The sequence below is a fragment of the Calypte anna genome, chromosome 2 (assembly GCF_003957555.1).
Source record: "Calypte anna isolate BGI_N300 chromosome 2, bCalAnn1_v1.p, whole genome shotgun sequence".
NCBI lineage: Eukaryota > Metazoa > Chordata > Aves > Apodiformes > Trochilidae > Calypte > Calypte anna.
The window spans coordinates 118,220,817-118,246,501 of record NC_044245.1 but is presented as its reverse complement, the minus strand read 5'-3'; the positions used below and the strand labels follow the sequence as shown (position 1 = coordinate 118,246,501).

General features: G+C 36.9%; 1 protein-coding gene across 5 annotated transcripts in view; it reads left to right on the top strand.

The window, feature by feature from the left end:
- Positions 1–25,685, top strand: part of NCOA2 (nuclear receptor coactivator 2) — a 187,872-nt gene that overhangs the window by 110,709 nt on the left and 51,478 nt on the right. For all 5 annotated transcript variants that reach the window (XM_030444120.1, XM_030444118.1, XM_030444119.1 and 2 more), the window contains 3 exons: positions 2,720–2,821; positions 3,620–3,792; positions 24,420–24,523. In XM_030444120.1, the coding sequence (XP_030299980.1) occupies positions 2,739–2,821; positions 3,620–3,792; positions 24,420–24,523 (360 nt within the window). In that variant the 5' untranslated portion in view covers positions 2,720–2,738. The remainder of the gene's footprint in view (positions 1–2,719; positions 2,822–3,619; positions 3,793–24,419; positions 24,524–25,685) is intronic.

Sequence of the window (25,685 nt, the reverse complement as noted above, 5' to 3'; positions counted from 1 at the left end):
CATGCATTAATGGAGCTACCAGTGAAACTTTGGTTCCTGCAAAAATAAGCTTCACTTTGAAGTAAGCCAAACAGCCTTGGTGCAAAAACTGTCAGTAATTGTTCCTCTTTGCTTTTTGGGTGAGACAGGGGGAGTTTGGGGGGTGCTCCCCCCAAATGCTTACCTCTAACTTTATGGTTGAATGATTTATCTGGTTATCATGAGTTGTTGTGGTTGTTTCTCAAGAAAAACAGCTAACCAGTTTAGATTTCTCAGGTATTACTTGGGAAGCATAAAAAATGGAAGGGTTTCCCCAGCCTAGTTTTTCTTCTGAACTTTAGGTCACCATCTGAGTCTGGCTTAGAAATCAGATGATCTTGGGGACACACAACTTTTGTCATGCTGATGATTTTTTTCTCAGCCTGGTCCTTCCCTAGATATTTACTCATTAGGACAGAGCTCCAAGGACAGTTCCAGCTCTCCACGGACAGAGACGTGGAACTGCTGTCACCTCACAGGTTCTCTTTAATTATTGTCACAGTTACCTTAATAGTTATCATTTTTATTATTAATAGGTATTATTATTAATAGTGTTAAGAATACTATTATTAATAGGTAATAATAATAATAATAGTAATCTTCCTTCCAAGCTTTACTTGTGGTACTTGTGAAATGGCATGATTTTGAGAAACTGCTTAGCTCCTAACCAGGTAGAGGTTTGTGTATTTCTGTTTTTGTATCTAGATAAACCAGGAGCTAGAAATCAGTGAATATGTGCAGCTAGTAAGGAACAGCCAGTGTCACATTTCACACTGGAGGCTGCAGTAGGTGTTCCACTCATTGCAGCAAGGTCTCCTTTGGTGTGGTGCAGTGGATGCCCTGCCTGGGCTGACTGGGAGTTCCCCAGCAAATACTGAATGGTGGAGTTTGTGATGGTTCATCTTACCTTTGAGAACTCAGCTCTTTTCTGCTGCAGAACCAAAGCTTTCTTGCTCTTCTTGAAGTTGCTTGTTCTCAAATCATTAACAGTGTATATGTATATGTAGATATAAATGTTCATGTATAGACATCACTGATAAAAAGATAATCCAGGTATTTTTTAAATAGGGTCTGATACCATGCAGGTCAAAAAAACAGCTGGGATCTGTGTATTTTGGGGATGATCTAATATTTTTCAGGACACTTGACTAGTAGCTCAAAAAAAGAAATTACTCCACTTTCTCCTCAGACTGGTTAAAAAGAAAATATTTTCAGTATAAGGAAATCTTTATTTCTAGTGTTTGGGGGAGATTTGGTTTTTTTTTTAATTCAGAAAATAATAGCTGGTAGGCAGCTCTTTGTCTTCATTTGTTTGCTCAGATTTCAATAGGTAGTCTTTCTCAGCATTCCTGAGGAACTGCTTAGATATCAGTCTCCAGGCTGCTTCTTCGCATATCTTCGTTCAGCCAGTTCATTGGGAAAACTAAAATTTCCATTGTAAACATCCAGCACAAGCTCTGGCTGCTAGATTTTTACACAGTGTCAAAAAGGAAGTAAGAAGGAGACCACAATTTTAACCTATAGCTTTGTGTTCAGTGCATGGCTGACTGAGCTAGCACCAGGAAGGGCCCAGAAGGCCCTTAAAGGAGGTGGTGGACCTCTTGGTTTTGGTACCTGACTTCCATTTTGTGGCCGTGTGTACAGAATTATGGGCTCCATCTCTTCTTTTAGCATGGTATGAATAACCTCTTGGACACACTCACCTCTTCATGGCCCTCATGTTTATTTTTCTGCTAAACCCAAACAATGCAGGAGGAACTCTGAAATGCCTGGCAACATCTCCCTGCTATCATCCTTACTGAGCTGGCAGCAAGTAGACAGGTGGTGAGCTAGGACTGCGCTGTGTTGTATGAGCTTTTGGATCATTCACATCATCTCCAACTGTCCAACTGAGAGTTGGACTTGGTGATCTTAGGGGTCCTTTCCAATCTTAAAGATTCTATGATTCTGTCTCCTTTATGCCCTTTGTAGCAGTGTTTTCAGCCTCTAGAATATCTGTACGTATTGAGGGGGGTGTAATCTGGGGCAAGCAAATTTCGTGTGCTTCTGTGGTGAATAGGACAACGGACAGCCAGGAGCAGGGCAGGATTTCCACAAGTTGTTTACTGCACAAATCATAATAAGCTTGTGTTGTTTTAGCACAATACCTTGAGAAGCTATTTTCTTTATGAGGTAGATTATGTACACAAAATTTTTATCAGTTCCCCAGTGACTGACAGTGTTGACAGATGTTCTGTTTCTCTGATATTGCACATGTACTTGTGAAAGCATTATCTTGTGATTTTTAACTAAAGCTGCATGTGCTACCTTTTCGTGTAGCTGGGATATACGTTTCGTTTCATGTATTTAAATTCTGTTGTGTTTTCCTTGTGGTGTGACACTCTGGCTTTCCCTTTGTCTTTCCTCATTCAAGCTTGCAAAATTGCCATGAAAATTCAGCAACCCAGGCACGAAAGGCACTTACCTGTTCTTACACAACTGGTAACAATCAAAGAGATGATAACACTTTGCCTGCCACAAATTTTCTTCTGAAGCAGTTGTGTATAGAGTCATAAATGCTGTATTTTTATTGGTACCTTTCAAACAAACTCTATTTCAAAAGATAGATTTGCCAAATAAAATCTCGAGCATGGAACAGGAAGCATGAACAAAGAACTCATGACTTCCACCATAACCCTTTCTTGTTCTTTCTTCCTTTCAGTTGCTGATATGTGTTCAAGATGAGTGGGATGGGAGAAAACACCTCTGACCCATCCAGGGCAGAGTCAAGAAAGCGCAAGGATCCCGATCAGCTTGGACCCAGGTTAGACCATTTTTGCCTGAAGAGACAGAAAGTGAAACAGTTGAAAAAAAACCCTGTTACATGTGCACATATTTTTCAGTTAGAAAATGTAACCATGCAAAGAAAAGTCCGTACCAAATTCAGTAATTCGGTGTTGTGAGTTTGGGGTTGGGGGCTATTGTCTTTTATTACTATTTGCTTGCTTGTTTTTTATTCACTGTACTGCCAAAATGCAGAATTTTGGTGACAGTATAGGAACTATGTAAAAATCTTCAGTTAATCACTGCAAGGAGTCTTCAGTTACTTATCTGACAATCTAGGGTCTTTTACTGCCTCTCTTGTGCATCATAATCAGGCACCTGAAATTCCAGTTTTACAGCGTTTGCATTTCCAACACAATTTTAAAGGCATAACCACTCATCCATCACTTTTTCTTAGAGCTGTTTGTAACAATTTTACAAGGAATATAGATTGTTTGACTTAAATTTTAAGCTTTTATTTTCTCATACTCTGTCACTCTCTGGCATTTAGATTCTTGATGCTAAGTGGAGGGATACTCGTAAGTGTTCAAATTCCACACATCTCCACTTAGTCTGCTGTTCTGAGTTTCAAATCCCAAACCTTTTTTGAAAAGTGGCTAGGGAAAAGTAATTTTTAATGCATCTTCCATGTTCCAGAGGAAACCTTTTTGCTTGAGAAACTTGAGTGAGATAGGGCAGTTCTCTCTGCTTTTGTGAAACCCAAACCATTTGAAAAACTTTGAGCTAGCCAGAAACAAGCAAACTGACATTAAATACATTTTATAAACTCCTCTTTCAGCCCTAAAAGAAGCACTGAGAAACGCAATCGTGAGCAAGAGAATAAATACATAGAAGAACTTGCAGAGCTGATTTTTGCAAATTTCAATGATATTGACAACTTTAACTTTAAACCTGACAAATGTGCAATCTTGAAAGAAACTGTGAAGCAAATTCGTCAGATAAAAGAACAAGGTAAGGGGACTAATTAATTGACTTTGAATATTTTCTCTGTTGATTTTTATTTTTGGTAGTCTGTTCACCTTTTCTGTTGCAAATTCTCAGGTTTTTCATTAATCAGTAATGAAAAAATGCTGTAATGTCTTGTGAACGGAGTGTGTTAAATGTAATATTCAGTATTTTAAAATGTGCTTCACATAAAATGAAGAAATTGCCAAGGGAGAAAATTGGTCTGTCTGATGTGTGCATCTAATGAAAATGAAATCAGTTGTGCTTTTATAAAAGTTAAACTAGGAGATGGCTTGGGGGGGAAAATAAAAAGACTGCTTACATGGATCCATGTAAAATAGGAATAATCCAGGAGAGCAGATTATGAAAGTATTCTGCATTGCCCTTTTTGCTTTCTTTTGTTGGTATGAATAGATATTGTGGACTCAATATCTGTGTCCCTTAAATGGTGACATCATATCCTCAACTACAATAGATTTTAAACCATTCTAATCTCTAGATAGGGTCCTGTTTTAAATGTAAACCAGAGAACGTGACAGTTTTCTTCCTGTTCTTTGTCTAGAAGATCAGTTTGGTATTTCTTTTCTTTTGATATATTTTCCATTTAAAGAAAAAATCTTTTAGGAACTTAAAATTTTTGAAAGAAGGTTTTGTGGCACAGGTCTGTGGGCATGTGTGCATAGCACTGCAGGTGCTTGGACAGATTCAGATTCTTACAGAAGGTGCATATAATTTTTCTTCTAATTTATAAATTTGCTGTGTCTTCATAAAACTGTTTAGAGTGATTCCTTTGGTTTTCAAACCCTTTCATTAACATTTTTCACTTTCAGTATTTTGTGATTTCTGTGGAAAAAATAATGCTTCCTTTTCCATACAGTATGTGTGAAGTTGTGAAAGTAGAGGTTACATGTTACACACATTAGATACAGATTTCTTTCTGAAAGAATTAGGTGAGTAGACCTGTAGGTTCAGACATCAGCCTATTCCAAGCTAAATGGAAAGTGGCAGGTGTCAAATTATGTCAGCTGCCTCTGAAGTGGCTTTAATTGAATAAACTTTTTGAATGTTCTGGTTTCTGAGCTTGTTCTCTTCTTGTTGCTACTAGGTTGCCATAATTTTTTAAATGGATGTTCAAGTGAAGTTGCCATGCACCATATTGAAAATATGCCACTTTCATAATTTTGCATCTTGCTGGATTGGAGATCTTTTCTCTTTCCTTTTCCTTTTCCTTTTCCTTTTCCTTTTCCTTTTCCTTTTCCTTTTCCTTTTCCTTTTCCTTTTCCTTTTCCTTTTCCTTTTCCTTTTCCTTTTCCCTTTTCCTTTTCCTTTTCCTTTTCCTTTTCCTTTTCCTTTTCCTTTTCCTTTTCCTTTCCTTTTCCTTTCCTTCTTTTTGGATTTTTGTTTTGCTCTCACCAAGAGACACATTTTATTTGAGGAGGAATAAGGAATAAAGGTTGTGTTTTCCTGGGAAATGGGTACACAGAGAAAACTCTGTTAATCCACTTAGTAATTCTCTTAGCAGTTTTAGAACATCTCGTCTGAAAATCTGGCTCTAACTAATGGCAGCTTTGGCAAATCCAGGGTTTTGTTACTCAGGACCAGTATCATAAAAACCATTTTCATATTGTTCTAACATGTTGACACTAATCAGACTGGGTTACATGTAAATTATTTAAATCATCATGCACCAGAGTTTTACCAAAGCTGAGTGTGCGCTTCATTTTCTAAGCTCATAAAATTCTATTGCAAAACCAACTAAAAATACAGTTATAAAACCAGACTAAAATGCTATGAATATTTTTTTAACAAGCAGAAGTAGCTTGAAACCCTTGAGCAATAAGGATACCAAATTACGCCTTATGATGTCGATGTGTTGCACAGGGTTCTTCTGCAGGGAACAGTGAGACTGTCTAATCACTGTTTTGGTCTGTAAACACCAAGACCTTCAAGGTGGTCATTAATAGCATCTCAGGATGTAGAAATGGAGATTAGAATATTTGAAATTAATCCTATAAACTAATTAAAAACTTGTATACCAGTTTCGGCATAGAAGTTATATCTCTGTGTTGTTACATTAAATTTAAAAGACATTTCCTTTTAAGAAAAAAAAATCAACTGGCCATATATTCTGAAATGCTGCAGTGTTCTGGAACAGACATTTCATTTAAAAATCTCGGTCTCACATACTAAACATTCAGACTGCACAAACAGCACAGAACACCCTGTACTTCAGTTGAGTGCCACAAGAATAACTGACAGGTTGAAGATGTGATGAGGTTGCTGCTGTTGCTGTCTCATGGTTTTTAGATAGTTTATCACCTCACAATGGGAATTTTGTACTTCTGTATATTCATCATTAAACACATTCTTTTAGGTCATTCCAAATCTTTTTAATGGCTTTTCCACCACCAAGACATGTCAGGAGACCTTTACAAGTGGTGAAACACTTACATTATCTTAACAATATCTATTTCAAGACCAAGTCATGAGAATGATGTGCCATGAGACTCTGGTTAAAAATTGTATTTCCTTACAGTTAAGATGTTTTGTTGATTTTTAGTATTACACCAAATACCTGTAGGAGAAAACTAAATTAACATTCTGAAATTCCTGAGTGATTCTACACTAATAGAGACAAATTAGGATGGCTCAGCTTTTGCTCAGTGTGTCTCCTCTCTATTTCCTCAAAGACAGATTAGCTTAAATTAGTGAAAACTTATTTTACAGTTTAGATGTTTTAGTGAAGCAGTTAGATTTAGAAATAATATTAAAAATTCTTCATAGATTTTCCTCTTTGTCTGTAAACAATTTGAATATTAAGACCTAATTACTTACAAAACACACAGTCAGTTAAAAGCACCTTGGAAAGCAACTGCAAGCAGTAAGTCTTACAGCTGCTACTGAGATTTGACAAGGAGACTTAAATCTAGGTTCTAGGAATGAAAATGAGGAAGGAAGCAATACAGATGTTTCATTTCCCATGTCAAGCTTGCTGGGCTGGTAGCTGAAAAATGTAAGATATTTTGCTCTAGTAATACTGTCTAATTTAGCATAATGCTATCCTGATCTATTTTATATGCAAATATATATATTTGCAGTACTATAACTGTTATCTTTGCATCATTTCTCACAGTATATACTTCAAAGATTCTTTAGTTGTGGTATGTTAGAGATGTGGTTTATTACCATTTGAAAGCAAGTTATAAATATATGCTTGTAACTGAATTCTTTAGAAGAATTAAAGATACTTGGAAGAGGTATCCATAGCAAGTAGTTTTTATCTGTGTTTTGACATTTTTTTCAGTACTTGGGAAAATGAATGCAAGTTTCTTTACAAAAGCTTAATTTTCTACTGAGGACTTCTATCATATTATCTTTCAGTGATTGGACAGAGATTTGTGGATGTCCAGAGGAAATGAAAAACTGTGATTTTAGCATGAAGATGAAACAGAAGTTGTATTCATGTAAATCCTAAGTGGATATTTCTTGAGAATTGGGTTTCAAGCACTTGGGAAAAAATTTGTTCAGTTTTTTTATTTAAGCATAGAAGTCACATGAAATGGTGGTTTTATGGTTATGTTACATGGTTATGAAAGTGTAAGCTCTCCTGTTATTTGCAGTCCATGTAAGACTGAAAGAATAATAGTCATAATGTTGCAGATGCGTTAATAATGTACGCAGATGGTTACAGGCACAGTAAGTTCTGATTTGCATGTGCTTAATTTTAAAAAGTTTTTTTTAAAACAGGTGTAAAGACCACTGGGGATGAATGTTCCTTTACATGCCAGACAAAAGCTATAAAGCCCTTTGATTATACCTAGAAATGTATCTAGTAAAATAGTTAGGATCTGAAAATCAGACTTACTTTAAAGAAACTATTTCAGCACTTAAGACAGATTAATTTCAGTTTTATAAGTACTGTGGAAAATATTTTCTCATATCTGAAGACAACAGAATTCTGACAGCAAATACAATGAGTCTGGATTTTCCTCTTCCTCATTTTACAATCAGTTGAACTGTTTCACATCAATTTCATTTAATTTCATACTTTCATTAGTCTTTTTCTTGAATCCTGTCATCTCCTTGACTCCTCTCATTATGTTATCTTTTTTCTTTATCATTATTGGTTTTGCTTGTTCTGATCCCCTTACTATTTTTTCCTTTTAGGTATTAAACAGGATATGATAATGCCTTTAGTTTAAAGCTCTCATTATACATGATGCTAACATCAGTCTCAGCTGGTAAATAGCTCACATTTTGAAGCAGAGACTGTGTGTTACATTTGGATGTTTGAACATCTCCCAGTTCAAACTCTGAAACCACCTTTTCTTCATTATCTGGTTGTGCATTTGCCCTCTGCTCTGGATATCAGCAATGCAGTAGGTACAGGGAATACTGAAAATTACCTTAAGGTTCTTCAGCAATTTCTCTAGTTAAGCAGTCTCCTCTGACCCCTTTGGTGGGTGTTCTGAAGAATGTATCCTGACATCAAGTACAAGACATGGTTCATTTGGGTTTTTTTCAAGACCCCTGTGTACCCTTTATTAAACTCCAGCTCCTGTTTTTCTCCTTCTGCTCTTCCGTGCCTGTTTTCTGTATCCTTTTTTTCGGATGACATCCACCTGTCTTGTTTAGATTCACAAAGGGTGGGATATAACCTACTGTGCCAATGTGTTCCCAAATGCAATTTAATGTCTCGGTTCCATTTTCCTGCAGAGTCCAGCTTTCAGGTGAAGAGGTTTTGTGTTCTGTGGATAAGCTTTTCAGTATTATAGGAAAGAGCAGGGTAGCAATTACCAGTCTAGCTGCTAATTTGCACTTTTGAGTTGTCAGATCTTGTTTTCAGAATAGCCTTACGAGACAGACCTTGGACAGAATGAATCACCATGTGAAAGCTAAATAATATTGGGAGAAGGAGAAGTACTTGGTGAACAGAGATATGCAAGAACTGTGGAACCTATATCAATTTAAAAAGAAGCCATGTTGTTAATCATATATATCTTCTTTTTCTGGTTTGACATTTGATAGCAAAACCAGTTCTTGCTTCCCTGTTGCAGTACTACTTTGTAAACATGGTGGGGTCGCTCCAGCATATAGTCTGTTGTTGCCTCCAGCACTGGTATGCAAGTAAAATCCCTTGCTAAAATCCCTTAAAGCTGTAATGAGGTGTTGTTTTGGATGCTGCTACTTTGACTTTATCAGATCTGAATTTATATTCATATTTCACAAGGTATTTAAGCAACTGCCTAACTTTAAGCAGATAAGTAATCCCTGTTAAGTCAGTGGAACTACTTAAAGTTTTAAACTTATGTGCATACTTATCTTACCAGATTTTAAGACAAGAGAACATATGCAGGCTTGCTTTTTATTTGCTGGTTTTTGTTTTGCAAATATTTCAGTTGGTCAATTTTACTGTAATTAAATTTTTATATATTTGAGTTGGCTAAAGATTTAAAATTTATGCCAACTTCAGAGTTATTTAAGAAGTTTTGCATGTCTATTATTAGTAGTATATTCTGTACTTTCAGCCTGATAGGATTCTTAGACTGAATTAAGTGTCAGGTATATTTGTTTGGTGAGGTCGAGCAATTTAAGCAGAGCATTTACCAAAAAATCTATTACTGAATTTGTTTTGCTGCCTCCTCTACCTACGTCTGAGAGTGATACATGGAAAAAGGCTTTGATCTTTCTCTGTACATTTTAAAGCTTTTTTGGCTAAAGATCCAGTTATGTTAACTTTACTACTTGTGCGCCTCCAGGGAACTACAGATTCACTGAAGAATTTAAACTGGGTTTAGGTGCTGCAGACCATCAGTTTCTTTTCTGGAAAAGTGGTCATTAGACCCTGAATGGGAAGATTCCTGAGTTTTACCTATTTTACTGGAGTTGCTTATAATGCAGACTAATTGGTTTTGGCCTTATCTATACATAAATTGTGGCACTTTAACTATACTAATAGTGTTGGATCTCTCTCCCCATGGGTCCCGTTCCAACACGAGTCCAAGTGTGCCAGCTGTCCTGGTGCTGTTGGGCTTCTCAGGGATGATGGGCAATGACTTTCACTTAACAAGACACTTTCTCTTAACAAGTCTCTTGGCCATGGCCCTCATCTTGGTTGGTTATGAATGGCTTCAATTCTAGAGATCATAGACTCCTAGAATAGTTTGGGTTGGAAGGGACCTTAAAGATCATCTAGGTCCAATCACCCTGCCATAGGCAGGAACACCACTAGGCCAGGTTGCTCAAAGCCCCATCTAACCTGGCCTTGAACACTTCTAGGGAAGGGGCATCCTCTGGGCAACCTCTTCCAGTGTCTCACCACCCCCAGAGTGAAGAATTTCTTCCTAAAATCGAAGGCTAAATCTGCCCCTTTCCAGTTGTAGACCAAGTTTTAGCTCGAAGTGTAGAGAAACTGAATGTTCAATCCTAACTGTTAGAGAGTGATCTTTTTCAGGTAGAAATAGAGATTTTTAGTAGGCATTACAGGAAAACTGATTGTTTTTTTTAACATCCTACTTATTTTCTTTGGTCTTTATTTTGTTTTCTTTCATAATTTCTAAATGCCCAAGCAACTTATTTAAACTAGTAGAACATGGTTGTTTATTTTATGTTCTGCAGCTGCAAAGATAGAAGGAGGTCTGTAATACCAATGTTGGGGAATGATATGGAAGATTGAGCTTCTCTATTCAAAATGCTTTGGATGTGTCTCAAGTGTTCCCTCTTTGTTCTTTGCAGGAACATTTGCATTAAATTTTTGGTTTTGTTACTTTGGTCTATATTTTATTTACTCCTGAGAATGTAGTAAAATGTCTTGTATAAGAAAGATGCAGACATCTCGTCCTGAAATTTAGGATTCTGGCAGCTGCATCCTTGCAGATATTGTACGGTTCTCAGGCTGCACTTAAACTGCTACTGAGCACTTGAGTGTTCAAAACTTTACAGATTTTCTTTTGCAGTTTATTCTGTAATTTCTTGTGAACTGTAAATGTCAGAAATGCATTAACATTTTAAATTTGGTTAAAAAAACCACAAAAATATAGATTGACATCCAGCTCTCTACAGTATAAACTAAACTTCTGAGTCTTGATTTTCTCACCATCTGCTCTGTTTTCAGAGGTCTCTGGTCAGTGAGAAATAGTGAGTTTAAGTGCTGAAGAGGAATTGGGGGCTGCTGGTTCAAGTCTTTGTGTTTGTAATTCCCTATTGCTGGAAGATCTGCAGTGTAAAAGGTGCTGACAGTAGAACACCAGGGCTTCCTTTGTCCTTTAGATTAGTGAATGTAACTAATCTCAGCAGTATGTAATGCAAGTAAATGAAGGAGGCAGCTTCATGTTACCTTGACTGTCTCTGTGGATCTTAATTTATGGAATAGCATAATAGAGTAGTGATGATACTTCAGTCAAAATAAGATCATCTATTATAAGGAACCTAGCTTTTTTTGTTACACAGCTTTTATCTTTTCTTTTTAAAGACAGCAAAGTGATAAGAATATTTACTCACAATAGGTCACAATGCCTTTCATACCATGTTTGAATCCTGAAAACCTGTGGATTCATAGCACATTAAAGAGGTAGTGATCAAAGGCTTCTCTGTGTTCAAACTGGAACCAAGATAATTGCATGTGCTCTAAGTCATGCATTTTTTAATTTCTGTAATAGTTTCTGCATATGGACAACTGCACAGTTAGTTGAAAATAAGGGTCCTTGAATGTGAAATACTGAGAATATGAAAAACAATTACTCCTTACCATTTCAGTTTCTTTTATAAAAGCCCACAGTGTGCAACTGAGGAAAAAAACAGACTGAAGTTTGAAGGATGATGTAGCAAATGATCATTTACCCACTTTGTCATGTACACTGTAGAGCTCCTAGTCAATGTCCTCAGACACATGGTTAGAGAGCCATGTATGTCTTCTGTTTCCTTTCATCATTAAAGTGTTTTGGCATATCAATGTGCATTTCAAAGGACAATGGGTGCTCTTGTCTGTACCCTGCACATGCTCTCCTGTCTGAAGTCAAGCCACTCTTCTTTAGCTCACACAAGTTGTCCCTTGTCATCTTAAGATCACAGAATCATAGAATTGGCTGGGTTGGAAGGGACCTCAGAGATCATCAAGTCCAACCCTTGATCCACTACCGCTGCAGTTACCAGACCATGGCACTGAGTGCCACATCCAGTCTCTTTTTAAATATCTCCAGGGATGGAGAATCCACTACTTCCCTGGGCAGCCCATTCCAATGCCTGATCACCCTCTCGGTAAAGAAATTCTTTCTAATATCCAACCTAAACCTCCCCCGGCACAACTTGAGACCATGCCCTCTTGTCTTGCTGAGAGCTGCCTGGGAAAAGAGACCAACCCCCCCCTGGCTACACCCTCCTTTCAGGGAGTTGTAGAGATTGATGAGGTCTCCTCTGAGCCTCATCTTCTCCAGACTGAACACCCCCAGCTCCCTCAGCCTCACCTCATAGGGCTTTCTGGTACTTTTTCTTCCAAGGCACAATTTCCTAGAAACACTTGGAACAACCTGTGGTTCACATGATCCTTCTGAGGGAGATGTCTTCCAGAGACAGGTTATTCTATGTCAAATTAGGTCTGGGCCTGTTCAACACTGAAGAGGAAATGTTCTTAAAAATAACAGTTGATACACTTGGAAATGGAAAAAAAAAAAAAAAAAAAAAAGAGAGAGAGAGAAAGAAAAGTTGTCAAGGATGTAAATTCTAAATATAGATCATAAAACTCAGAGGGACCCTCATTTAGGTTTTTCTTGGTTTGTTTGTTTTGGGCTTTGATGTTGGGTGGAAACTTAACAAGGTATTTTGTGCCAATAACATAAAATTCTTCCTGTCTTCTTATCTAAAAAACCTTTTACCTCCTTAGGTTGGAGGAATATTTGAGTGGTAGAGCTTTTTTTCCTATCTATAGTTACTTCTTAATATCCTCCTTGACTTTTCTGAAAGGAATACTCTCTGTCACTAGCTGTCAACAGTGGCATGCTATGTAGAATTGATTTTCTTTGTATTTCCCTACTTCTTTTATCTTTAAGGGTTTTATTTTTCAGCCTTTGCTATTTTCTATTTTAATAATTTTCCTGTGTTTTGTTTTTCAGTTCTTCATTTTTGCTCTCTCTTGCTTTCAAAAGGGCTTTGTTTTTGGACCAGCATCACCATAGCTGTGACAATTTTATTACATTCTCTGGTCTCTCTGATCCTTTCTTTTCTCTTAGTACTTTAGTAAGAAATCATCAAATAGTTTTGGGGAATGTGACAAAACTTACTAATGAATCATTGAGTGTTACACTGATTGATATCAAGCATTATTGTGATTACTATTAAGCTTGAAATTAGAGTCACCATCTGTCTAGCTGCTAAGAGATGCTGATTTTAACTGGACATTATGATACAGATTGTCAGGCCATTGTACTTAATGTTCAAAATATATAATTATGTGTTTGCAGTTGGCAAACTAAAATGTAAGGCCAGTAAGCTTTTTTTCTTTGCTTTGTGTGTCAGTGATGTAGGCAGAGAGGGCATAAAACTTTTATTAAATATAACTGAAGGAGGATATTGGCTTTCACATGATCATTGTGAGTTACTGTGTAAAAATACTCCTTTCCCTCAGCTCTGCAATGGTTGTTTCTTTCTGCAAAGCTCAGACAAGGAGCATATACCCTTTATTTCAACAGTTTAAACCATTTCCAATGGGGGGGATTCGTGTCTTTTGATGGGTGGTTTGTGGGTTTTCTTGTTGGGTTTTTTTAATAAGAACTTTGGCTCAGACCTACAGATGGCTTAGAATGTAGATACTTAGCTCAAAACTCATTAACTTTTCAATGTTAAAGCTGAGGTGGACCCATAACCCTGTGGAAATAACAACTAGTATTTCAAAGGTCTCACCTGTCCATGCTCCACTGGCTCAAATGCGAATCAGGCATCCATGTGCCTTTTTGCAAGTGAGTAAGTAAATTGCAGACTGGAGGAAAAGTTTCTTTATTATCACTTCTGATCTGATGCATGGGCCTGGCATTTACCAGCCTTCAATGCCAAGGGGCCACATGATTGGAGAACTTGATCTTCAGCATCCTCTGATTAAAGCCACATTTGCTCAGCATACTCAGTACAATGATCACCAAAGAGGGGTCCCTCACTCCCAGCCTGCAGAGCATCAGGAGCTTGGGTCTGGGGAAGAACAAGGAGGCTCTAGAGCCACCTATGGCAGCAACCACCACCATGCTTGGACCAGCATCCTTTCTGATGAGCTGTTTGTTGTTTGAACTGGTTTTTAAGGCGGGTCAAAGTTTCAGGAGAGCTGATAAAGCTCACAGAGAAAATAGAGAAAGCAATACTCTTTGTGTTTAATTGTTTTTCTGTTTATGGATTACTGATTTATTTAAGACTAGGTGCTTATCCCTACTTCTTAACTCTGAAAGAGAGAGCAAGAAACGATAATTGCTAATTAATTAAGTTGTAAATATGGTTCAGTCTGTTGAAGGAAGCCCATTTGTACCTATCAGTTCTATTAGCAGGCATTTTAAAATGTGTCAGAATGAATTAATATAATTGAGATTAAAAGTGACTTTGTGTGGATGTAAATCTTAGCAACAAGATAAGCCAAACTTTTCTAGGGAATGATAAGAAGATCTTTTAATTATAGAGAATACCTTTAACTTTGTGTTAATTTTATCCTTTCATCAGTTATGCTGTATTCATAACCTACCTGAAATAATGTAGCTCCTGTTGAAATATATGCAATTAACTTTAAACACAGTTTCTTGAAGGATTTGGATTTAAAAATTCCTTTAAGTAACTAAGATGCACAAACAGGTTCAGGAAACTTTTGTTTTTCCTTATGCTTTCCTTGAAGTAATAGGAACAGCTCTGTTCCTAAATTGACTTAAATGTTTGGTTTGGGCCTGTTTTGGTGAGTTAGACAAGCAAGAAGAGAGGCCCCAGCTTCTATTTCTGAACACTGAGCTGTTATAGGAAGAAAACTTCTGCTTGTCCTTAATGGTTTAGAGCTTTTTTTCTGAAAGATTTATCTACTATAATCTAGACTATTAGAAGCAGTAGGAGCCCTGTTATCCATGTTAGCATGGACACATGAAATTAAGCTTGTTTCTGTTCTTCCCTAGCTGTCTTCAATTATCTGGCTCCGTTTTGGCCTACACTTTATTATGGAAACTTTTTTTCTTTCATGGGCTCGTAGGGATCCATCATCTTTCTTTTTGGTGTGCCATATTAGGTCTCTTGAAAACTTCTGCTGTCGTCAGTAGTAATTTATAAAAACAAAAAAAATTTTGCCTGTTGTGGTGAGTGATTTGGTGTGTCACAAAGATTTATCATCAGCATTCTAAATTGAAGAGGATATTTTGTAATCATGGCATGTGGCATTCAAAGAAAGGGACTCATCTGTTTCCTTTTAACAGTTGGTTGAGGACATAAGAGTGAGGCTTCAAGAAACAGACTCTGTCTAGATTAATATTCCAGTATGTTATTTTGGCCTAAGTTTTGGAAACATAGAGGTTTAATTAGGTTGGCAATTGCATTTGCAGATTCTGTTCTAAAGAGTGTTAACCCTTGTATTTTTGTTTTCAAAATCTTGACTGTGTTTTTATGTGTCAAAGACCCAACTAGAGATCTGTTAAGTTCTGTGAAAGCAATATATTATTTCTAAGACAGTGATGGAGCCCTGTTTTGTAAGAAATTATCAGATCCCACCATATTTCTTGTCTTTGAAAACACCAGCTCAGCCAAAATGTTAAAGAACATCAGGCTCTCATCATTTAGACATTCATATTAATACTGTTTTTAGAGATGAATTATCAAAACAATATGAGGTTACTCATTAAGTAAATCTCTAACACTTACAAAATTCTACATGCCAAAAAATACAGTAAAATTTTCTGTCCTAATTCAGTCCTTACCAAAGACAATAATTGCATTGTTAAACTGAGTGATGCCAAATATTTTTATCTAATATTTCAGTGCAGAGGTCAGGTAGCTTGGCTCTTTCTTCTTAAATTCAGTCATACTAATGTAACAGATTTTATATCAACACTGATGGATGTGTAGTGTTTGTTGTCATGTACAGCTGAGTAGTTTGAGTGTTTTGAAGTCATCTAAGTACCAACAGGGACAAAACTGTTTCCTGGCTATGTAACTGTGTGTGTATCCAGCTACAGATCTATATATTTGAATCTGCTTGTCTGATTCCAGAATAGAACAATAAGTGATGGATTAAATTGAGGGTATTTTGGGGTAAGGTGATCATAGCCCATGTACTTGGTCTACCATGTGTACTCTCTTACTGCCTTAAGTACTATATTCTAGGCATTTCTAAAGTATTGTCAGTTACACTATAATCAGATACTTGAGATTATACTGGTTACTACACATTTCTAGGAAGTGTAAATGCAGAAAGTAACCCCCCAAACCTGTAACTTCTAAAAAGCATTTAAAACCAGTGAGACTTATAAAATCTCAGCGTGGATTTTGGTCTTTTGATAGGGAAATCACCTGGCCAGGCAGCACTTTTGTTGATTAATTTTCTTATGGTCTTTCTGTAGTCAGTCAATATTCACTGGAAAGACAGTGTTAGCGTTCTTTTTGGAGAACAGAGAAAGAATATAGCTTAAAAAAACAGAAATATGTACACATACACACATTGGATTTGTTGGTTTGCAAGTTAAGATTTTGATTTTATAGAAAAACATATGTTGAATATACTCAAATATTTTAATAAGCTGGGACCTGTGTACAAATTACGCAGGAGTAAAACAAGAACCTGTTATTCTTTTCATTATATTCCATATAATGAAATATATATTATATTTAAAATATTATATATTTACATATTATATTTTAACTTAGTGGAAAAGCTTTATGTTGCAGCTTGTCCAGTGGGTCAACAGGTGAAGGTTATGATGGAAGCTTAATTCCACATTCAAGAGATCTTGATGAATAACAACTTTCCACTTGCAATGTATTAGTTTGACACCCCTCACAGTTTAAAAGGAGACATAGGGTAAGAAGTAGTTTCTGGATCCAAGGCTGCTTTTAGGTTTAGATTTCACTTAAATGGTAGGATGGCAGTTGCCTGCCTGTGTTTTTGATGATAAATAAAAATACTAGAAATAATCTCAGCAGGGAAGTTGTTGCACTTGCTGTGTAGCTTTGTATTTTTGCTGCATGCTGGGGATGGATCAAGTAATTGAGGATTTGATGGGGTTGTAATCCTGAGTTTTACCTCAGTGCCCAGTCCTTAACCTACCAGAAAAGAGTGACCTCCTGAAGTTGTTGCAGACATGATTAATCCCTGCCACTGAGTTAGGGAGACAAATGTGGGAGCAGTTAAGTGCATTTTTGTGCAAATAATGCTATTTCTGTAAGTAGCATTGTCACTTTTGGTTCACGCTGTTAAATCCAAAAGTTAGCACTCTTTAGAGAAGCTATTTTCAGGGTATTTATAGAAGTTGAGACTTAGCCTGAAGTGCTCTGCGTGGAGCCATGTGCCAGGAGCTTGGCACTTTGATACCCTGGCTCACAGGGCTTGGAGCTGACCTGGGGCCAGTGAAGGAAGGAGGAGTCACTTCCACTGCTCTCTCCTCTTCCTCGCTTTCAAGAAGTAGACAGTTGAGTTTTGTAATCCAGAGAGTAAAAAGGGATTGTAGGTGTGCCAACAGAAAGTACAGGGAAAATGAGAATGGGAAGAGAAGAAACTGAGGAAAAGGTAGTAATTTTATGGTAGTAATTTTACATATTAAAGTATCTAGCAAAAAATACATATAAAGATATGTATTCTCCCTTCTTTCTATCCAGCAGTTAAATATTATTCTTGGTGAGCTGAATATCGAGATCTTTGTCCTGACAGCCTGATTCTTTTCCAGTTTTACTGAGCTGGGGGAGATAATTTCACAGGGAGTACTTACAGACATTGTATTGGGTAACAAAAATGCTGACTTGTACAAAAAAGAAATGTCAAAATTATTAAGATAAATGAAGCTAGTATTAATTTTATATATTATTAGTTCCATTTGTTTCTATTAATAAATCCGTCATGTTTTTTCAGTGCTTATTTGACTTTCAGTGTCTGTAGAGATTGGCTATACGCTGGCTACTGGTACTGAATTTTCTAAGAGCAGACATCACTCAAAGCTTGAAAAGCTCCAGGACAGTTTACCTATATGTGGTGGGTTTGTGAGAATGAAAAGCTTTTCATAGAGCTGGTGTGTCACTGATGCTTCTTTACAGTGGGAAGGTGGGGCAGGGATGCTGGGATGGGAAGGCAGCTGCACTAATTTGAATTAGAAAACCCCAGAAAGTAGAAAATGTCGTGTTTTAAGGGCTGCTACTCCTGAGCGACAAGTTGAGCTTAGAGCTTTCTAAGGACTTTTAGGTTAAGTCTGGCTTTGTTTATCATTTAAGTGTGCTTCTACCAGCAGTAGTAAATATGAAGCTAAACCATGCGGGTGTGATGTGTGGAGCAGGGCTTGGGATGCTGCGGGGCTGGGCTGGGCTGGCATGTGGACTCAGGGCCCTTTCCAAGGGAAGGAGGGGCACAGCCATGCTAACAAGAGGGCTGTGTGTTAGGGAGCTGGGCAAAGCTGTTCCCTTAGATTGCTCACAGTGAATAAACGTGCTGAGAAAAAGTGCAGCTGTGCTTTTTTAATATGCACTGCAGGAGATTTCAGCAGCCTGGTGATATATCGTGCATTGATGTTGAAAAGATAAACACATTTGGAGAGCACAGGAAGGCCTTGTGTTTTTATGTTAGCAGAATGCTTCCTAATGAATAAGAACGTGCTGCTGGCTTCACAGAGCCATATGGCAGCTTTTCTAATTTTAGTTTGGTGCAGATGCATAATTCTCCCTTGTTTTACCTCCTAAGACCTTCCTGAGATGTTGCATAGTTTTTTTTCTGTAAGACCTGATCTGTAGTTTCTGGGGGCAAAATGTATTCAAGAGTCATTCAGATGTATTTGCTCTGGACAGATGTATGCTGTATGGTGAAAGAGCAACCTCACTACATGATCACTTCCCTAAAATAGTAGTTAACTTTATTTGCAGGGATGGGATAAGCTGGTCTTAAAATTGATTGCTGAAATAGTTGGAATTTCTTAGGCACCAGTCTTCTGAAAAATTGCTTGCTTTCATGGAGATAAAACAACTTGTGTCAAGGCAATGGGCAAGAAACGTGCACATGGATATCAAGTTCCATGTGAGCCATGGATTGTAGTGCTTCAAATTATGCAACTACAAGGCAGAGCTGGTTTCCCTGTGGTTAACCAAGCATCAAAATAACTTACATGTTCTTCACTCCTTTGCTTCATCATGTGTAGTGGTTGAAAACTCCTCACATTACCAAAGGCAAGCTTTCTCTTGTTTTTTTTTTCTATTTTTTATTCAAATATGTGTCTATTACCTCAGTCAGTAACATTACTTAGCAAGTCATGAACAGATGTTATTAAATCTAACACTCCCAACTGTAATGTCAACTGAAGTTTAGTTGTATGCTAAGCATACTTTCTATTATAATACTATATTTTTAATACTGTACATAACCTTATCTTTTTTTGCCAGTTACATAGCTTTACTGGTTCCTTGGTTGTTTGGATTTTATTTTTGCACAGCAATTCAGGAGAGATCAGAAGGACCACACAGGGTAAATGTTTTCACAAATATGAATGACTCAAGGAAAAAGTAGTTGTTTAATGCATTAAAAAAATGGAGAAGATAAGTTGTTTTCAAGACAGTTGCAGTGTAAAGTTTAATTGCGTGTTTAAACATTACATAGCGTTTACAATCACTTTCAAGTGATGTTACTGTTACTTCCTTGATTCCTGTGATTTTTCTAATGTGCAGAGTTGAGCTAATTATTATCCCTTACAATAGATCTCTGCTTGTTTTTTACCTATTATATAAATGAGTTTATATGATTTGAGATGGGTGTGACATTTCAATTGCAATTCCAGAAAATTATGAAGAATAGCAATTACATGGGGCAGCTGAGAAACCATGTTTTAAACAGAACTGTATAAATAAATTTGATTCTGCCTTCTATAGTTTTTTTTCTCTTGATCTCTTTCCTCATCAGTTTGGAGAACACAGGTGCTACTCTGTCTAGGGTTTCACCAGTGTCTTTTTTCTCCTCTTATTCTATGAAGACCCTTGTATTTCTCATACAAAAAATATACTAAATATGTGTTGATGCAAATTTACTCTTTTAAGCTGATGATTTATCTTTTTGCAATCTCTACAGAGGTTATGGTTTCGTTCTTCAAACATGTCTTTTGGTTTTGCAAAGAGCACCAAGGGGGGAATATTTCTCTAGCCAGTCTCATTCAGGAAGCTGAAGCAGAGCTTGAATACAGACAAAGAGAACTTTTTGGGTGGTTCAACTGATCCTCCCAGAGCACCTGTAGGAAGGGAGAGTTTGAAACACAACCAAGAGAAGGTGATGCCTGTCAGTAGCAGTTCTGAGTCTGCTGTCAGAAATCCAGAGGGAACCAACATAGCTTGAGTTGTGAGGATGGAAAAACAGGAGGGCCTTCTAAATTAAAATGTAGCAGTAGATTTCAAGCTATTGCTTTTGGCTTCCCTTTCTCTGACTTAGGAACTTCTGTTAAACTAATGTGATTTCACAAAGGTTTGCTTTCAGAATCTGAAATGAGCTTCAAATAAAGCCTGAGGCTCTCCGACTGATAAATTTGTCAGAAAATATTCGTTAGGGCTTTTTTTCCTTCTTTCTTCTGTATATTAATGTAGAAAAGTAAACACAGTTTATGATCACTAGGAAGATGCCAAATTGAAAATATTAATATGTATCTTAGCATATTACTGTGTATACAGTTGTAAACATATCCACAGTTTAAGTCTAAATTACACACATCGCTGAAATGCTACATAATTAGATGTATGTATTCTTCATAGTATCTCTCTCAGGAGTACTTCTATTTTATTTAATTTTTTTTTCTCTCTCTAGGCTAAACTCTTAATTGAGCGGAGCTAATAATTATTTCATGTGCATGAAGTGTATTCCACCCGTAATTTAGCTAAAATATGCTTCATCCCTGGTAGCCATATTTGTAAGAATGGGTCTGGTTTTTAATTTAATGCTCCCTTTCCAGTGCAAAAGTCTCTGTGTGGAGGTGAAACCATGGAGGGAAACCATCACCGGGAGCTGCAAGATCAGGGAACCAGCTCCTGGTCTCCCTTTTAGTGGCCACAGTGGAAAAATCAAGCAGCTGTGGTTAGTCAGAGGGTAATACCAGCAATTCCCATGGGGCTGGAAAAAAGGCTTCTGACAGGCTTTGCAAGGTTGAGCCTCTGCAGCTATTTTCCTAACCCCTAACATTCAAAAATCATTAATCTAGTGTAGAAATAATAAACTTTCTGTGCTTTTGATTTGTTTGTAGGGGTCCCCAGTGAACCTAAGGAGGATGGAAGTATAAAATAGGAAAAGTAAACTTTACATTTTTGCACCACTGCTTAACTGCAGAAACTGGAACTGTTAAAAAAAATACTAACTTGTGATAAATGCACAAGTGCTATCGGCACTACAGTTTCACATATCAGTTGCTAGTTTTTGCTACCTTCCTGCAACAAATTTTTGTTCTCAATTAGCCCCACATATCCAGCTGTATTGCCAAAGAAAAGGTTCACATTGCAAGATGTTCCCTAGGCCTATCTTTCAGGATGACACTGCTTGACAGGGTTTGCACTTTTCCTGTATGTGCTGATAGAGTCATCATGAGGAGCTTTGTAGTTCAGTCAAAAATGGATAATCTACTGCACAGCTTAACATTATCGGTAGCTGCAGGTTGTAGCATCAACACAAGTTACTTCTTGTCCTGCTCAAAGTCTGTCTGAGGCCATGGTTTCTTCTACAGTGCTGCTTAAATAAATGTGTAGGGACCTGTGGCCTGAATGTGGAGCTTCATCTAAGCTCTCCAACCACTTCTTACACGATTAAGTTACAGATCCAATTATGATGTCCCTAATTTCTGAGCACTTGTGATTTATAAAGGTTTTCAGAATGCCTACCAAACATGCACCTTGTGGTGTATGTTGCCACTCTCATTGGGAGAGTCAAATAGGCAACATTTGTGTCTAAGTAGCATTTTCTTACTTTCTCCATTTTTAATGCTTTTTTCCCTGAGCTGGCACTGTGTTTATTGACCCCACAAAGGTGCTGGGCCCTCTCTGTGCAAGTAAAAGAAAATGGAGAGGTTTGAATGGTTGTGAGGGACAGCTGATGATGGAACAGAAACAATCTGGGATCAAAAGAGAGAAACAGAGACAGAGAGGAAAACCACCTCTGTCAGGGACTGGATGTGAGGCTTGAGACATCGTTGGTCTGACCTGGTGTCACAGCTTCTATGTTGATTACAGTATTTAAAACCTTTCTCCTTTATCTTTCTATAAAACCTTGCCTCTGTGCATAAAAGAGAAGTTATTTTTATAGATAAACCACCTTACTGGTGGTTTTTATGAACTTTGTGGTTTTAAGAATGAAAAAAAAATTTCAACAGATGTTTTACATTACATGAAAAATAATCAGTATAAGTAGTCTTTGTAAATCAGTGAAGCCTGGAAATACTGGGTAGTGAATGTGCTTGCACACCATTACTATTACCATGTCTGCAGCCCCTCCGTTTCTACCACATAATCTCATGTTCTCCAGTACTCAAGATGATATCAATGGCTGCAGCAGCAATAGGATGAGAGCAGGAAGCTGGTATCCATATCCATTATACTGTTTGGCAGTATGAAACCAGGGATCACTTTATGTTACAGGGAACAGATGGGAAACAAATATCATTGCTGACTTTATTAAAAGCTCAACCCTATTTTTAGAATCTTTTCAAATTTTTCACAATTTATAGAACATGTTTTTGGTATTGTATCATCAAATGGTGCCAACACAGCTATATTGTAGTATGGGAGGGATTGTTCAGGGCTTTTTTTTTCTGTTACACCCAATCTCTGCTTTTTGCCGAAAAGAAAAGAAAAAGGAAAAAAAAAATCCCAAGGTAGTCCTCAGTCCAAACCAGAAACACTGACTTTGTATCCTCTTGAGTTTAAATGGCAGAAAAATGATTTGATAGAGTTATTTCTGACAAATGTATTTCTATTAGGTTATGCTAATCCAAGTGATTTAAACTTATTCCATTAGTTGTAACAGTCCATCTTCAGAACAATTTGGTTTCATCATTATTCGTAATGGTCTTCTGTTGTGTATGAACACACCCTAAGAAGACAGCTAAGATTTTCCTAACTCTTTACTTGAAAGAAAGAAACCACAAAAATCTAGGTTGGGACACCCTGAGTGACCAAAGCCTTATTGCCAGCAGGTGATGACTGACAGAACACCCTGAGCAGAGCTTCCTTTATTGTGTGTCTAGGCAGCATATATTCATACTGACCTTATAACCTCTGCCAAGGAAAGACTTCAGAGCCACTTTGGCTGCACAATAGATAGTGGGAGATATTGTACATTTGCATTCATTTTAATTTGTGTGACTGATGCTTTAATTTTTACTCAGGGTGATTTTCAAAAGGCCCTTTGCTCCAGCTGCACATGATGCTTTCAGTAATTCCTACGGTGAATCTTATTCTCATTTAATATTGTAGAATTTCTGTTGCCATAGCTTCTTGTTTATTAAAATAATCTATTGCCTAATACTAAAAATAAAAAAACTTTAATGGTTTTTAATGTTCTTCATTGCAGTGTAGCCTTAGCTTTTACATAATGGCTTGAAAAATAATAAAAGAATGTTTTGAGTATAGAGCGAGCAACAGAAAATTACCCATTCCATTAACTTATAATGTAGAATATTTATTTTGCATTCTGTTGTTACTACTTTTTTTACTTCTTCCTTAAACACCAGTATCATTCTTGGAATAGAAAAATTAATACAGTTCATTACTTGATAGGAGTAACAAACCCTGTTCTTTTGAAAGTTCCAGCACGTATCAATATCCCTTATATTTGGAGCTGGTTATGATCTGTGATACTGTATATAACATATTGTTAGATGTGGCATTATGCTTCAGAAACTTTACATCATTTTTTTTTGCCTGTAGTTTTCAAATACAGCATTTGAAATTGGATGTCATTTTAGTAGCATACTGGTAAACAAGGCAGTATGAAAATTATGTGATAGTAAAACTGTGGGTGGAGGCATAGGAACAGAAATGAGACTGCTGTTTCTCAGTACTGAAACAGGAGATTGCAGCCGTATGTTTTTCCTTCTAAATATAGAGATTATGGAAGAGTTGTGCAGCTGTGAGCTTTGCATACACTTTTAGATCTGTCTTTTAATACACCTTGATGCTGTCTTTTGCTCATTGCCCCTTCTTAAGGAGTCCTTGTCTTTGCCCAGTGTTAGGTTTTAAAGTTTAGTACAATGTCTAGCAAAAAAACCCAATGAAATTATTTCATTTGTGTCATAAAATTTCTAAACTAAGAAGCAAATATACTGGTTAATCTTCTGTTGAATCATTATGGAAGAGTATTTAATCTCATTTTCAGACTTGTTGCACTGTTAACTGTTTCACAGCTATCTGAACACTCAGGTTCAGGTTCTTACTGTATCACTTCTCTGTCGTTTAATACAAATCTTTCTTTATTGCAGAAAAAGCAGCAGCAGCTAACGAAGATGAAGTGCAAAAAGCAGATGTATCATCTACTGGCCAGAGCGTCATTGACAAGGATGCACTTGGACCAATGATGCTTGAGGTGAAGAGCACAAAATTCCTTTATTTAAGCCAGTTCAACTCCCCCTAGGGTGGGGAACAGTTTAATGAAATGAACAAGTGCAGTCAGAAGCTGTCATAAAAGAATGGTCAAGACAGACAAGCTATCCTGGCTACCTAGGATTATGGTGTTTAAGAGCAGGCAGAGAACTCCTGTTGGATTCAGGAATGAAAGCTGGGGTGGAGAGAAGCAGAGAAAGGAATAATTCAGCTGAGCTGTGAGGCAGACAACTGGAGGGCCCTCAGTGGGAGTAGCAAGTCTTGGGTATCTGCATTTACATGTTCTGTTTGTTCTTAATGGTGACAGATCTGGAAGAATGGTTGTACCTAAACATCGACTTTATTCATACAGTAGTGTACACGTAAATAATAATTCCTCTAAAATTGCTTGCCATCACTACACTGTTTTAATGATTTATCGTTTTAGCACTTGAAGCATGACTCTTCCCTGTAGAATATGAAAGTAATCTAGGAGAGCTTTTCAGGCCATGTATTTCAGTTTGTTTAGTTGAGATTTCTGTCTGATTTTAGCTGTTCTTTTGATATCCCAAAAGGCTGCGTGTTTAAAACCTAGCTTCTAAGTGTATTAATAGTTATGTTGAGTAGGTATGGTATCTGGGATCCTAATGCCATAAGCTGATGTCCTTTGACACTGCTCCTTAAGCTCACTTGCAAAATGTTTATTCCTATTCTGACTATAGTCTTTATCTGTAAGGAAGAATAAATGTTACTTTAGATATATCTCAAAAGTCTGAATCAAGTTAAAGGAACCAACTTTGTCAGAAATTAAATTATTCTGTCATTTCTGATTGTTGCAGGAGCAAAATGAATTTTACAGCAGTTTCAAGTATTTATATTACTTTTCATTCACTATTAGATTAAACCAGTTTCCCATACTACATAAGAAATAAAAACTTCAAAAACACAGTACTAAACATAAGGAAAATTAGGCAGGTTGGAGAGCATGCATTCTTCTTTGAAAAGTGAGCAACAAATAAACTGATTTAATTTAATATTTAATATATGTGCTCACTGAATTGAATATTGTTCTTTTTGCAGTCAGGCTTAAACATCTGTCTCCTACATGCTATGTTAAAATTTATCTTTAAATTTTTAATAATTTAATTGTAAGGACCTATTTTAAT